Raw genomic sequence first — 15,737 nt, 5'->3', positions numbered from 1 at the left:
CTCTGCCATCTGTTATGTGGCAGACCACAGAGATTGTTTTCTCAAAACAGACTATTTCATCACCTCATTTAAACTGTTACTTGCTCTTTCAGTCAGCAATATAAAAATAGCAAGGAACGCAGCGCATTTTGAAAATCCACCAATAGTCAAGTCAATCAGTGTGTTACTTATTCAATTTGTAAAAGTTGTGGAAGTGCCTGTAGCTACGGTGAGTCCCTAGAATAATTTAAAGCTCATCAGCAACCCCGATAACCCTGAGATTAGCTCAGTTGGTTAAAACTTGGTTGTAATAATGCCAAGGTCATGGGCTCAATCCCCTATGTGGGCCATTGACTTTAAGAGTTGGACTCGATGATCCTTGTGGGTCCCTTCCAACTCAGAATAGTCTGTGTGTGTGATTCTGTGAGTGAACTACGCTATCTTCTGCTCACCTAGATGCTCAGCTCTGACTGCAATGAGCTACTGATGCCTTGGAGACCAGACCGCCTTCCCCTGCTGAGCCGCGGGAGAGGAGCACAGGCCGCCAGCTCCTTCCCCTCTCCACAGCGCCAATGGCCCGTGGGCAGCCTGGCTTCTCTTGCTTTTTCCCGTCCTAATGGCAGTCCGAGGCGTTCTCTTGGTATCTGTGCTGTCAGAGCTGCCAGCCCCGCACCGCGACCCTTTCCCCACCCCCTGTCCGCTGCCGGCGCTCAGCCCCGGGGCGGGGCCGGCCTGTCCCTTCCGCCGCGCTGCGGGAGGAGGCGGTGCTGCCGGGCCGTGCATGGCGGCGAGCGGCGGGAGCGGGCTTCTGCCCTTCCTGCGCCTGCTGGGGCAGCTCAAGGTGGGCGCGGTGCGGCTGCGGGGGTGGGGCAGTGTCTGCCCCGGTGTCTGCCCCGGTGTCTGCCCCGGTGTCTGCCCCGGGCAGCGGCGGGAGAGGCCGGGGCGCCGTGCGGGGCGTGTGTGGCGGAGCTGACCGGGCCGGCGCTGGGGCCCGGCGGGCACGGGGGGCGCGTGGTGCGGGAAGGCAGGGAAGGGCAGGGCAGGGCAGGGCAGGGCAGGGGCGCCCCGGGCCTTGAGCCGGGGCTGGGTCGTGCTCCTGGCCGGGCACAGCCCTGCGGGCCCGGCCTGGTCCTTGGGGCAGGTGATTCCTGAAAGCGTCGAAGCTCAGCGGAGCGTGGTGGGGCGGAATTTCTATTGGTGCCTCTGAATAGAGGTACTTCAAAACCTAGTCTAGTGGTTATGGTGGTGTCCTGTCAAAGGTTGGATTGGATGATCTCAGAGGTCTTTTCCAATCTAATTGATTCTGTGATGCTTGATCAGAGAGTACCACGGACAGGATGGGTGTACAGGAACGTGGAGAAGCCAGAGAGCGTATCGGATCATATGTACAGGATGGCGATGATGGCTTTGGTGACTGAAGACAAAAGCCTTAACAAGGACAGGTAGGACAGCCTCTGGTTATCATGACCATATGTTAATATTATGGGAGAGTTGCAGACAAAATGCTAAAAAGAGCTGCCATCCTGAGTAAGAGATTTTAAAACACACTGAAGGATCTTGAAATCCTTTCCCCTCTTCTTTTCCCTCCATCCTTTGGACAGGGTGCTGTTTACCTGAAGAACTGAAAGGGGCTAAAAACTTGTGTTGCTACACTGTGAGTGCAGAGGCAAGTCCTTAGTGCAGGGCCTCTGAGCTGGCCTTCTCTCAAGCCCTGAGTAAGTAAGCTGAAGACCCTTGTTAAATACAGTTTGAAGCTAGAGACAGCAAGGGCAAAACCATACTTCATGTAGATTCTGATAGACTGAACCAGTACTCAGCAGCAATAAGGGAGCCTCAGAAAACCTCTAGCACAATAGAGAAGGCTTCATTATTGAATGAGTTGTCGAGTCCAGTATGGGATCATGGTTGCTTTATCCCTTCACAAGCTGATGTGAAGGCTTTTTGAGTATTCTGCTGCAGACTGGCATAGCCACAGAGCTGAGTGTCAGATTATGTACTGAATTTGATATGGCTCCAATCAGATTACCTTCCATGTGTTGCAGGAATAATGTATATATTGTATATAAGTATATAATGTAGTTAATTATCACAGCGTCACTGAAAGTCAAGTGTACAAAAGCTAAGTACATTGCTTTTGAATGCTATGATCTGGTACACAATGTATTTATACTTAAATCTGTTCTTACAAGCAGCAGGAGCTAGAAATCAGAAACTAAAAACATGTCTAGGTGGAAACTACTTGCCTTGGCAAAGAAATGAAAAATGTAAAGGTTTAGAAACCTTCAGCCAACCTGTAGAATATAGAAGAGGGGTAAGTTCTGTGGTCTCTTGTCTTTGTGGATAACAAGATATAACTTAAAATGCTGAGAAGCTTATTATTTTGTCTTTGGTTTTTGTCAGATGCATACGATTAGCTTTGGTTCATGATATGGCTGAATCCATTGTTGGAGATATTGCTCCTGCGGATAATATTTCAAAAGAGGAGAAGCACAGAAGAGAAGAGGTATGGACACAAGATGTGAAGCCACTTCTGTAAAGCATTCTGTATGTTTTTAATGGTTTGGTGAAGGGACACTAAGCAATATAATAGTGTCATTAGCATTACACAAGTCTACCATAACCAGCTACAGTTTTCAACTCATTTTGATTTTTGTATCTATAACTTCACAAAGTATGAAGTTCTGGAAGGAGAACCTTTGAAGTAATCTTCATCTTGGCCGATTATTTCAAAACCAGCGGCAGTTTTAGTGGCCTGAATTAGTCATTTCAGCATTCTTCCCAAGAGGTGGGGAGCAAGGATTAGGTGCACTGAGTAGGATGAATGACAATGTGTGTCAGATCATGTGTGTGGTACCAGATTATGCTGTTGTGACAGAGATTTTCTTGAAACCTTTTGTTCAGGACTCCAGACACAGGTGTCTTTTTTTGGTTGGTAGTTTTTTGGGGGAATTTTTTTGGTTGTGACTTTTGTGGTTGGGGTTTTTTTGTGGGTTTTTTTCCTGTTGTTTATTTGGTTTTTTTGTTGTTGTTTTGGGGGATTTTTGTGTTTGGGTTTATTTTGTTTGTTTGGGCTTTTTTATTGTTGTGAGTGAGTGCAGCATGTCTAGAGTTACTTTATTTTTGCCCTTTTACATACCCAAACTGTTGGTTTGTCTTTTCTGGTTTGTGGCATTATTTGAAGAAAATGTAGCTGCAGCTGGAGGGCAACGTGACGCCTCAGAAACTCTTCAGAGGCTTTTTTTTGTTCAGTGTAAGAACACACTGGGAAGTACATTGAAAGAAACAGCAAAATTACAGTCAGAAAAGATATTACTTCAAGAACACCTAATACGAATAGATCTTTAATTTCGACTTAGTAAAGAGCTTGCTACTAGATTTAGTCATAGGTCTCCCAGCCCCAAGTTTTAAACAGATAATGTAGAAGAGGGAGAGGAATAATCACTGAAGCATTATGTTACACTCTTTGGAGAGCTTCAGAACACTGAAAAGAAAAAGAGCCCTTTGTTGGAAGCCTCTAAAGGTTGTTGTGTCATTGAGAATTGGGCTTCAACTTTTGTCTAGACGGAATTCTCATTTGAATTTAGGCAAGGAAAAAGATATTTTGGTGCCTAAGTATATTTAAAAAATTTTCCTAAGTATTTTCAGCTCCTACTCCCATTTTACTCAATGAGGACTTTGCTGTTGACTTTGTGGGAAGGAGGGTAAAGCATGAAATATTTAGGATGACTCTGAAATAACTTTGTTGTAAAAATATAGCAAGGATAGCAACTTCAGGAGGTGGCTTGAGGGGAATTATCAATATTCTGCTGCCACCGCAGGGTTCTTCTACTTTCCCTTTGCTCTACAGCTGCCATTGAGCTGGTCCTGAAGTTTACTGCTTGTGTAGTAAGTCTAATCAGTGAGTCTTACCAAGGCTAAGGCAACAGAAAATGAACTTGATTAAAAAAAAAAGTTGGAGTTTTGGAAGGAAGTTGGTCAGCGTGGAGTTTTTTGCCTGATAAGTCATTTTGGCCTACTAATCTTGAAATCTGATGAGCTCCAGAACTGGAAGGAGGTGGGAAGGAATGAGACCTTGATGCTTCAGTGGGAAGCAATGGGGTGCAGTTGCACAGGAATTTTTTTCCCCTCTTCTTAAATATGTTATTCCAGAGGTGCTACCACCTTGGCCTTGGCTAGTGCTGTAGCCTCCCTCCCTTGCCCTCACCAAACCCTTGCCATACCAACACAATACAATAATATTCTGTGTAGTGTATGTTTCTACTAACTTGGTAACAAGTAGATAATTATTCAGAAAAGATAATGGTAAAAGTGTTCTTGCTCAAAAAATAAATAAATGGAAATCGCTTCTTTTTTTTCAGGCAGCTATGCAGCAACTGACCCAGCTTCTATCAGAGGACCTCAGAAAAGAAATCTATGAACTCTGGGAAGTAAGTTTGCATTCTTTTAATCCTATGCTAAAATTCAGGGTGACCCATTGTCTTCTTCCTGTGTACCTGTGGAACTGTGCCATCTCTTATTTTGACCTCATTTTCTAGGAGGTAAAGCTTAATGGTATGAGTCAGGGTAATTTTAAAATCTTTGTCAAACAGAAATCCCAGACTTTGGTAAAATAACCAGCTTCTGTCTCTGGCTTCTGAGAGTTCCAGATGAGCCTGGCATGGGCTTGGTTTGTACAACTGAAGGAAAGGTTTATGCTCTACATCCAGCCCACTTGGATATAAATTTGGTTTTCTAATATATTATCACTTTTGTTCACATCTGGCCATTTGCAATTTTTGATACAGGAAAAAAATAATGAGAGTTGATGATGCTGCAGATTATTTTCTGCTCTTTATACAAGTAATTGCTGTGGTTTCCATTTCTGTATTATAAAGCCCATTAGGCTAAAAAGTTCAGTAGTAATTTATAATGGTTAAGTAAATTAAAACTTAAGTTTAAACTTAAATATGACTAAACCCAGCACTTTTCTACAAACGCCACAGATGTCTTGCATAACTTGAAAGTTTGGATTGGAAAGTGTCTTCTGTATTTGAAGGTGATATAACTTGTTTATGTGAACTCATGCCATTACCTTATAAGATCTTTTATACTTGCAAATGAGGGATGATTAGATTATTTCCAAACTATTCAAGTTTATAATTGCTGTGCTTTATCTTCTCCTGACATACAGGGTTGTATGAGGACAAGTGTATCCACCTCTTGTTCACATGTAGCTGCAAACAAAACATTCTGTGTTTCTTGGACTCTGTGACCTGATTCTGTATCTTATATTGATATTCTTACTTTTCCACTTGGAATGTATTTATATTGCAATATTTGCATCCAATTTCTGCCTTCTGTTAAAACACTCTCTTGGTTTGTAGGGGTTTTGTTTTGTTTTGTTTTTTTCCTCTTGTAGTTGTGTGGTGGAACAGGCAGTGAGAATGGGTTTTCAGGGCTATATTTCAAGGTAAAGGGAGTGAATCAACATCATCAGGTGTGGGAAATATGTATGGATTTGTTTAGTGAGACTGGTTCCTTCTCCCTTAGGAAGCTGTTAAAATTGAGGAAAGTGAGGTTTTGATAGATAAGGTTAGTCTTGGTATTTTGATTTGTTGGTCTCAGTCTTATGATTGTATACGAGCTGGTTCACTGTGGGGTCAGTTCTTCAGCATGTTAGCTTTTTATCATTCTCATTAACCATAATTTAATATATGCACACTTTTGATCATTTGGTCTTTGTTTCTACCTTCAGGATAATTTATTGGCATTGAGTCTGCAATGCAGGAGTGTGAGTACAACCCACACAGCAGCAAAGATAACATAAAAATCTAATATTCACATGCAGTCCCTCTAGTCTTAAGGCAACTAGGTACTTCTTAAAAAAGAAAAAAAAACACAAAAAGAGGCAGAAAATAAGAAGCCTTTGATCACTGGGTATGATACTCTGCTCTAAGTTGCCAGAGGCATTTACCTATGATTGCTTTTGTGAGTGAAGAAAGTTATGGCCCAGAACTGAACACTGCTGGGACAAGATCTGTTGACACACATCAAGTCCTTCCTGCCAGCCCTTGTTTCTGCTCTCTGCCTTTCAGGTTTACAAGGACTATTGCTTTGGACTGTGTTGATGGGCACTTAGCAAGTGTAGTGGTAGGGGAGAGGCATGAGAAAGACACCTCAGATATATTTTCGCTTTATAGCAATCCAGAATATGTTTGAAAAAATGCTAAAGTAAACGAGTCAGCACATTTCAGCTCTGTCCTGCTTTCTTATTTTCCAGTGCAAAAGCATGGGAGTAATTTTTAAAAGATTGCCTGTGGTGTTGGAAAGACTAGTTACTGCCTTTTCAAAGTGTACTGTTATTTCAGTCTTACCTCTGGGGAGGAAACTGTTTATTTCAGTACCTTGCACAGGCGCACATATGATAGCTGATGTTTCTTGAGGGTAATGCGAGCTGAGGTATGAATAAGATCTAGTGGGTTGTATGGCACAAAGAGGTTGGTAACAGATTGATACTGTCATTTAATTGCTGGTGATGGGACTGACTTTTACAAGAAAATAGCCCTAGTTCTCCTTCTACTGAAGTTCTCCTTTGTAATGCTGCCAAGAGTTTGTTGTCTTTGGTGGACCATCCTCCAGTCCCCCCTCCAAAATAAAGGGTAGAAATATATTTAAGAAAATAAGTATTTAAGGCAAAGCTCAGATTGAAAGGGGAAAAAGAAGATAAAAATGTTTAAACTAAATTGATTGCTAAACAAACAATCAAAATGTATCTGAAAATTCAAGGTGTCGTTGAAATCCAAACAGAATAGTAAATGAGTCAGCCATGGCTATCAAAATCTGGATTTCTGACTTCAAAAGTTAAGTAATAAACCTAAGGACAGGCTCCTAATAGTATGTCAGACAAGGAAATAGCTGACATGCTTACCTGTGCTGTAATTGCAAAGCTGGGATCTTGCTGCTGTGATGACACACCACAGTTGTTGTCTTAAGAGGCAGAAAGGGATGACATGTTTTTTGGTCAGTAGGAAAACCGCTCCCTGTACCTGTGCTGCTCTTATCTGTAGAACTGCTGTGAGTAACAGGTTCTGTGGATCTGGGAGCACAGATGGGCCTGGTGTGTACGTAAGACTCTGGTCTGATTAATGGTGGTGGTGATGATGAATGGGTTCAGACCTGCCAAGAGTATCAATGTGATGGCAGCCTGCACAGAAAGAAACCCTTATTTCTGGGGTTCATTTTGGAAGTCAGGAGAAGACCAGCTGATGAGACATCACATACAATACAGTAGATTTAGAAAAGAGAAAATGAAATGGCAAACCTGTCTGCAGCCATCACTGGAAGCAAATGAAAGCGAAATTGTTCAAGTTGACTAGAAATGCGAATGACTCCCAAATATATAGTGATGATGACTGTAGAGAGGGAAAAGACAGCAGGCAGAGATTAAAGGACTTAAAGTCTGAAGGGGAGGAAACCCCTTAACCACTCCCCTTCCTATCTCTTAGGAGTGACATAAGGGCATAAGCAGCTCAGACAGATTAGACCAAAAAGATTGGGAAGGAATGACAGGAGAAATGTAAAGAACAACTCCATATGGAAACAGCAAGTGGTGGAGAAAAGTGCAAAATGGTTCTTAAAAATAGGTGATAACAATGCATAGGCACACACTGTGGTAATTCATATAAAGCCAGCCCTGAAATGATCTTTATATGTAAAATGTTGTTAAATAACTTGTATATGGTGCAGGCTTGCCTCCATATTATCCCTGATTCAGCCAAAACAATTGGTATGTTTAGAGTAAGATTATGCAAAAGAATTGTGTTGTAAGTCCCATTGCATTTAATATAAATTTGGCCCCTGCTTATTTCGAGTGTTTTGCTGAACAGTGTCTTAAAAACAAAGCGAAAGATGTAACTGTGGTGAATATTTATGGAGTGGCTTGTACTAATGAAGAAAATCCTAGATACATAAAGAATTTGTAATACTCTGTTTCAGAGAAACAAAATTATATTCTTATAACTTCAAATCTTTTCAGGAATATGAAAACCAGTGTACTGCAGAAGCCAAGTTTGTAAAACAGTTGGATCAGTGTGAGATGATACTGCAAGCATTTGAGTATGAAGAGCTGGAAAACACACCTGGCAGATTGCAGGATTTTTATGATTCAACTGCCGGTATGACATTTGGGCTTTTTTTTTCCCCTCTTTCATAAATGAAATATGTAAATTGCCTTTTTTTCTGACAGACATGCAAAGCAAGAGAAAACTAAATATTTTTGGAGAAACTTAATGCTGTGTGAAAATATCTTAAATTTATCTGCAGATACTGAGCCTAAACTTCATTTATGCCAAATTCCTTTTATATCACTTTTTATCTAGAGAGAGGCCCAGCTTTCATTGTACTTGCATGTGTTTAAGTATCTCCCTGAAACATCAGAGAGGGCATTGTTGCCATGAGTACCCCCAAAAATAGGACTTCGAGCCAAGTTAATGTAGGATAAGATAAAAAGGTACATTCTTTAATGGCCAGGCTTGGGGCTTTTAGGAATACATGATGACATCTTCGTGCTGCCCCCTTCTACCTAGAACACTGATTTCTATGATTTTTATAATATTGCCCACCCAATCCCCAGTTTACACATCTCTCAGTCCAGCCCCAGTCCCACCCCTGTGCCATCCCCCAGGATTTTGGGGCTGGGGTCACTGGGACCCTCTGTTTTTCATCAGCTCTTCTTCTTCGGGCTTTGGAGTTCTTCCAGTGTTCTTAGACTCAAGGTTGTTGGTTTATGTTTGGTCTTGTTTTGCAGGCCTTTCTGATAGTTGTCAGCTCTTGTACCTTGAAGAGAGCCTAAATAGCTAAAAGAATTTGAGCTACTAATCTGTGGTAGGGGTTAGGATATATAAACAATGAACTTCATGAGCCAGTGAAGTGGAATTTGTTATCTTTGCGTGAGCTATAGTCATCTGTGACCTGCCTAAAGTTCTTGTGAGAATCACTTCAGTGAAATAGTTTCATCCTCTGCAAAATAAACTGATGGTTGAAAAGAGAAATAGGTAAAACAATAATCTTTATAATTTTAGCAAGGATGTTGAACACCAGATGAAGACTTGTGATAAAGTTGTCCTGCCTTGAAAAACAACAGGGATAGACAAACTCGGGAAGATGCCCAGCAGTCAACGGACACTTCTTGACAAGTCCCATTTATACTTTGGTGACTCCTCAGGGAAAAAATAAGCTCTTTGAAAAATATAATAATTTCGTTAGGGAAGAAGGAAAAAAAAAGGACAACACAAGCAAAACTGGAATACTTAATTTTCTAATTGAGATCTTTGCCCTCCTACCAGAGTTGAGTAAATTAACTGAACTGGTGTCTGAGTAGAGCCTACAGCATATACCCTAAGTGCACCTGTAACTGGAGTGGTTACCTGTAGCAGGATACATAATATCAGATTATATTGGTCAGGGTGCCTCCCTGTTTCAGCTCTTAAGTATCTTAATAGAGCACAAAATGTAAAATTTTTAGTAAAAAAGGTTGTAACTACTCTTACTCCACAGTTGGATTAAACTGGGAGTATTCACTTTCTTAAAATAATGTGACATTTATGCTGAGCCTAAAGTGACATCACTGCTATCATTTCAATGCCAGCCTTTCACACATGGAAAAATGAGAGCATTTTTCATTAACTTTCCCTTTCTTTTGTTTTGCAGGAAAGTTTGTTCATCCAGAAATACTCCAGCTTGTATCTCTGATTAACACAGAAAGGAATAAAAAAATAGCTGCTACATCTCGTCCACATTCCTGAGGTGTTCCTAAATGCTGTAGCTGTAATAAATACTTTGTTTTATATTCTGTGCATTATTTTTCCTCCTGTAACATCACTAATTCTGCCAGCAGATTTTTTTCCTGTGGATTCACTGCTGAGAATCCCAAGACCACTTAGATAGGAGCAGATAAGATAGTTACCTCCCAGATCAGAGGTATGTGTGTCAAGGACCAAATACTTTGAATTATCTTGTGTTTTTCCTTCTTTTTAATCAGCCTTTGATTAATGCAATCTCAGTTGCAAATAGATTCTACACTGGGGAAATTCAGGTATATTAAAAAAATTAGCTGATTGCAATCTAATCTGTTCATATAATGCACTGTGTGGGGCAGGTAGTCTTGCTCTGTGACTTTGGAGTATATATATGGGTTTAAGTACCTCCCAGTGGGTTAATATCCACTCACAGAGCTCCACAGAAACAAGACCAATGAGCACGTTCCTCTACAAGCTCTTGACTGAGCTTAGAGATGAGATTTCTTTGGGTGCATAAGCCTTAAGAAGTGATGGTGGATAAAACTGGTAATCTCATTAATTACATTTTCTCAATATCTTCATTGTGTCACACCACTTTTCCACTGTTCATGTGTTGTATCAGGGAATGGTGCCAACATTTCCTTAAGGCCTGTATTCCTGACTCCCCAGTGGCAATTTTACACACTCCTTTACAGGTAATTGGTAATCACAGAATAGCTGAGGTTGGGAGGGACCTTTGAAGTCTGTGCAGGCTAATGCAGAAGGCTGTGTGCCCATATAAAGCTGGCTCCCTAGTTCTGGCTGTTACATACTGGTATCGATTCTGCTGTACATGAATTTCTGGCAGAAGTAATGGCACCAGTGTAGAGGTACAGGATGATTGTGAAGTAAAGCTGTAGTGGTGGTAAATGCTATAATGAGGCCAGTGTCTGCACACCCAGCTGTTGAGTGTTGTGCAGCTGGAAATTAGGGCTATGACATGATTACCAAATATGCAGAGTTTGCACCTGGAAAATATACATGGTAGAGACCTGAAGCTCCCTTCTCTGTCTTCTGCTTCATGTCAAATGAAGCAACATAAAACTAAATTCAATTGTCATCCCCTTTAAAGGTAGCTAATGTAGCTGAGCACATGTTTTCAGGAACCATGACTCAAGAAATACTTCCTTTATGCAAATCTCGGGGTCTCACCAAAGCTCACACAGTGTTCTGTGGCTGGTGCCTTTGTCAGAGGCACAGAGTTCTGGGGCACAGCTGCTGGGAGCTCTTGCCTCCAGGGCTGGCACAGTGCACAAAATGTGCAGAACATATTGGTTTGGTTCAGAGGAGATGTGAAATGCCTGCTCTGCTCAGGGAACCCCACAAGGGAGCAGTTGTGCCCTGTGGAAACCCTGCAAGAACAGGTTGCACTTTGCTGAGCAATAGGAAACTGATTAGTGGTTATTGGCAACAGACTGTCATACTACAGGGGGGGTGGAGAGTGTCCCACTGAGCTTTCTTCAGCATTTTTATTCCACAAATAATAGTCTCTATTAGTTTGCATTGAAGGCCGAGCGTGAAAGAGCTACAGATATATCGAAAGACAGAATTGAGAATGTTCATGACTAAACCAGAAAAGTGGCCTTGAAGAGATGTTTGGTAGAAGCACACTCAGTGCAAGCACTACCCTAAGCAGGAACAATCCATCCCTGTGAGGGACTAAGGAGATTTCCCCATTCTGCAGGGGATCTAGGGGGCAGAACGTGGAACCCCAGTGCAGTGGTGCTAGCCTGATAAATGGAGGCATGGTTTGGGTGTGCATTGTGTAGGGTTTGGTTTTAAACAAATGCAATAGGTACTTTGTGTAAAATTATATTCTCTTATACTCAGTGCTGCTTTAATCCTCTGTCAGTTTTGGGCATTGCATTGTGATAGAAACAGGAGTTAATTGGAAAGAGATGGGAGAAGGTGGTGTGATCAGAAAGCATGAGCTGTGATGACAGATTGATAGGTTAGCAAACATCCTGTGGGTTTTCAGTCTTCTTAATGCAGTTCGAAAGTGCACTGTTCATGTGTACAAAAAGGCTTTGGACCCATGACCTGCAAGAGGTACTTGCCTCCTCTTTCTCCTGATCTGTTTGTATCAGTATTGACTCTACAGATGGTGGCAGCTGTTGTCATGACAGTTAACATGTAAGAATTTGTATGGAAATGACACCTGTCTGGCCAGCTTACCTCCACCTACATGTGCTCTTGAAATTATGCTCTTAATGAATGCATTTAAATGCAATTTACTGCTTTCCCAGAAGCATTTTAAATGTTTATACATAAGTACGTAAATAATGGAGTCTAAATTAGCGTCCTGAAAGTGCCTGGACTCCATGTTTTCACCTTGGTTTGGCTGCCCGAACTTAGTTCAAATATTTTTCTCCACTGAACCTCAGAATTTTCAAAACTTGGGCCACAGATTTCCATGGGGAATTTCAGGCTGAGAAGAAACTGGATAGATTTTAAGAACTGCAGGAATGGCAGATTATGTTCATGGAACTTACTTTGATATTCTGCCATGAAACAGCAAGGCTTATAGATGCACAGTAATCGTAGAATGGTTTAGATTGAAGGGACCTTGAAGACCATCTAGTTCCAACCCCGCTGCCATGCACCTCCCGCTAGACTAAGTTGATCAGTTCTACTGGTAAACATAGAATTAAAACATCACAAAGGTTAAAAGAGTAAGAGGGAAATTTATTTTTAATAAGAATATCAAGAACTTCATTTACACAAACTAAGTTGACCATTAATAGCTTACATTTTAAATAAATTCACATTTATTCACAAAACCACATAAAATAAGCTAGAAAATTGTCACAACACTACTACAAAAGCATAATTAGATTAGCTGGCATGCTAAACACACTAAAGAGGCATATGATATAAATGTCCAAAGTTAACTTATGTCCAGTAGAACATTATAAAAGGACTTCCAACTTTGTAAAAACTACCAAAACCACAGAGGAAAAAAATCACTTAAAGCCAAGTTTTCTCACAAAATTTTAAGCAGTTTGTAATGTCAAACTCACACTGACTTGAAGCTTTGGCATATGTTCAAAAAATGCATCCATTTTCAAAGTAGCCTGCCTGTTTTCCATCTTGTTTATTTGTGCTCACCTCAGTCTGGTGAACTGAGTAACGCAACATGCATATTGACATGTGCTCACTCGACAACAAGACAGTGTCACAAATGTGCTGCTCTTTCCTCAGGAAAAATGTTCAAGGAATGCAAGAAAACATGCTGAATCAAAGCTGAGTGATGTCTGGCTCTTGGTGATTGAGCAGAGATAATGCAGTTGGTGGAATTATGCCCTGGAGCGAAGCACAACAAAATTTGACACCAAAAGCGAAGTTTTTACTGATCCTGTGTATTGTCAGATGACAGGGTCTGTTCTAGCAGTTCTGAAGTGCAGGCTGAAGGCAGGAGCTCTCTAACCTATAGTACATCTGAAGCCAATTGCTGGGTTTGTATTCTTTTCACTTAAGGCTGTAGCTTGACTGAGGCTCATAAATATACCTGCCTTTATTTTTGAGGGGAAGGTATGGAGGCAAAAATATCAGAGGGTCCCTCCGCTCCACTTGATTTTGTAATTAACTTACACTGTCAAGTCTTACCAAATCACAGAGAGCAAGCAATACAGGTATTTCTAAACTGAAACTTTTCTAGCCACAATGACCATCTTAAATCCACAGCTGTGATTAGGTGAGTTTGTGTATGAATAAGTGGGTGTCTCCTCCTGTCCTCCTTAATTGCCATTTAATGGGTGAAGGCAGTCCAGACTGTACCAGTGAAGGAGAAGAAATTTTTTGTGACAATAAGTGATTTTAAATCTGTCAGGATATAGATCATGTACCGACACTCCTGAGCAAAGGGCACCTGGTATGGCTGGTAGACAGCTGGTGTACGGACTATTGCTGGCAGTTGAAAGCTTTGCACAGCTCTAGGTCCATCTGTCTGACGTGGCACTGAGAGGGGATTGGGAACCAACACATACAAAAGAGTAAACTAGGAGAAATAAGAAACAGGGACTGAGAGACTGTTGGAAGAAAGTCACATGAAAACAAAAACTATTTTAGTCATTTCACAGAATTTAGTGCATTATAACCAATGACTTGCATGTGGGTTTGATGATGTACAAAGTACCTGGCGCTAAAAGGGCCCATCTAAAATAGAATAGGGAGAGGAAACATTTCTCCAACACAAGGCCAGGGAGGCAATTTTCCAAAGATGACAAAACATTGTTGCACAAGTTGTGTGGTGAGCGAAGGTTGCAAATCACTGGGCAAGTCTCTGACGAGAAGCATGTGGGGCTCAGGAGGGCCTGCAGTTTAACACTGAAGCTCCTCTTCACTCTCAGGAAGTCTGGCACCAGCAAGAGAGCTCTGAGCACTGGCATGGGCTGTAGAGCTGAGAACTTCTTCAAAACTGCCTCCTGTGTGGCTTGTTCCACCAACCTTGGTCTGAAACAAGGCAAACAGAGAACAGCAAGTTCATGTATTCACACTGAAGCAAGTCCCATTTGCATTCCACCCCATGGCCATGGGAACTGCTCAGGAAGAGAACGTGGGGACAGTTTTTTCTTAGAGCAATTATAAAAACAGTCAAAGCAAATTCTTGCCTCCCTCAGTTTCTAAACTAGGCTGCCATCATAAAATCTGCTAGGGACACGTCTCATACACTTAAAGGAACCAGTCCCTAAGTAGATCCTAAGCAGAATCCTAGACCCTTACCACTAAACCTAGTGTGGTTATTTACATCAGTATATCATACTGGTTTCGCTGTTTTTCCAGTTCTATGAAGGCTGGATGGGTATTAAACCAAACTGATTCATTTGCTGAGTAAAGTGTCCCATCCACCTGCAATGATAGCATAGCTGCTCCCAAAATACATAACCCATCCTGGGATTTTGGACAGCAGAAGGAATGTAGTAACCAAAGAAGGAACCCAGCAGCTTGTCTCCCTTCAGGCACTTGTAGCTACATAGCTATTCATCTATAAAACTGCCTGCAGCATTTTCATGGAGGAAGGTGGGGAAGAGATATCAAATTACCTTAATGAAACATATGACAATGCACTTGCACATCTACTTCCAGAATGGTTCAGATCACTGAGTTCGTAAAAGTAATAAAGACCCATAAGACTAAGCTCTGAAACAGAGTTTTCCTAAAAAAGACAGTCTAAAGACTTGGAAATGACCAAGCCAATGTGACAGAGACAAAAGTTGTTTTGACTAGGTTGTCTTGGTAAAAGAATGTTCTTTTGTGGCTTTTAACTTGCTGATATGCCCACTCAAAATTGATTCCAGCCTGAACACTGGGCAAAACTTTTTACTTCATCCTAAAATTGTAGCAGGACCTAAAGACAAGCTGGCAATTTTCCAACCTGTCAGCCATTGAATGCTTTAGAAAGGTTATTTTAATTAAATGAATTTTGTGTCCTAAGTTTCCAAAGGGTTAATCCTATGTAATCCTTTGTTTCTTTAACTAGCTCAGCAGCTTGCCTAGCTTGAAACTTCAATAAAGTAAGGTAGCAGTGGACTTGACATTTGCTCTGACAGTTTGAGTCACTCATTAGAAGTTTCCCTCTCAGGAGGTAAAAATCTGTATCCAGTCCAGTTTCAGAAGATGTCAGTCCGTCACTGATTTTTGCAAATAGCAATACGAAATACATGTACTGTTAAGTGTCGGCGGGCCCAGAACTTGCAGCGCAAGGCAGCTACTGCCTAGTAGAGCTAGTATTAAGTTTTCATGGCAAGACTCATGACTTGCCAATTAAAATCTCCAAAAGAACATTGATTCAGACTAAATCAGGGTGATTGTGAAAGTAAACTATTCCTGAGCTATTTCAAATGACTCAGATAAGGTGCATCTGGATTTGGACACCTCAAAATCAGAAACATTAATGAAGTTTCATTTTCTTTCATTTGCTTTTCTGCCTACTCATCTATCCAA

The 15,737-nt window shown here is 41.3% G+C and overlaps 2 protein-coding genes across 2 annotated transcripts in view; one reads left to right on the top strand and one right to left on the bottom strand.

Moving 5' to 3' along the window:
• The first annotated feature begins 734 nt into the window (after window positions 1-734).
• Window positions 735-9,815, top strand: HDDC2 (HD domain containing 2). Its single transcript, XM_071547899.1, has 6 exons — window positions 735-820; window positions 1,300-1,421; window positions 2,380-2,482; window positions 4,338-4,406; window positions 7,994-8,132; window positions 9,667-9,815. Exons 1-6 carry the CDS (start codon window positions 761-763, stop codon window positions 9,759-9,761), a joined length of 588 nt encoding a protein of 195 aa, XP_071404000.1. The 5' UTR covers window positions 735-760; the 3' UTR covers window positions 9,762-9,815.
• Window positions 9,816-12,467: 2,652 nt separating this feature from the next.
• Window positions 12,468-15,737, bottom strand: part of TPD52L1 (TPD52 like 1) — a 57,640-nt gene continuing 54,370 nt past the window's right edge. Inside the window, exon 8 of the mRNA XM_071547898.1 lies at window positions 12,468-14,246. Coding sequence (XP_071403999.1) covers window positions 14,115-14,246 — 132 coding nt within the window. The 3' untranslated portion in view covers window positions 12,468-14,114. The remainder of the gene's footprint in view (window positions 14,247-15,737) is intronic.

The sequence above is a fragment of the Pithys albifrons genome, chromosome 2, assembly GCF_047495875.1.
Source record: "Pithys albifrons albifrons isolate INPA30051 chromosome 2, PitAlb_v1, whole genome shotgun sequence".
Lineage (NCBI taxonomy): Eukaryota > Metazoa > Chordata > Aves > Passeriformes > Thamnophilidae > Pithys > Pithys albifrons.
The sequence above is the reverse complement of the archived record's forward strand: the minus strand, read 5'-3'. Positions and strand labels throughout refer to the sequence as shown.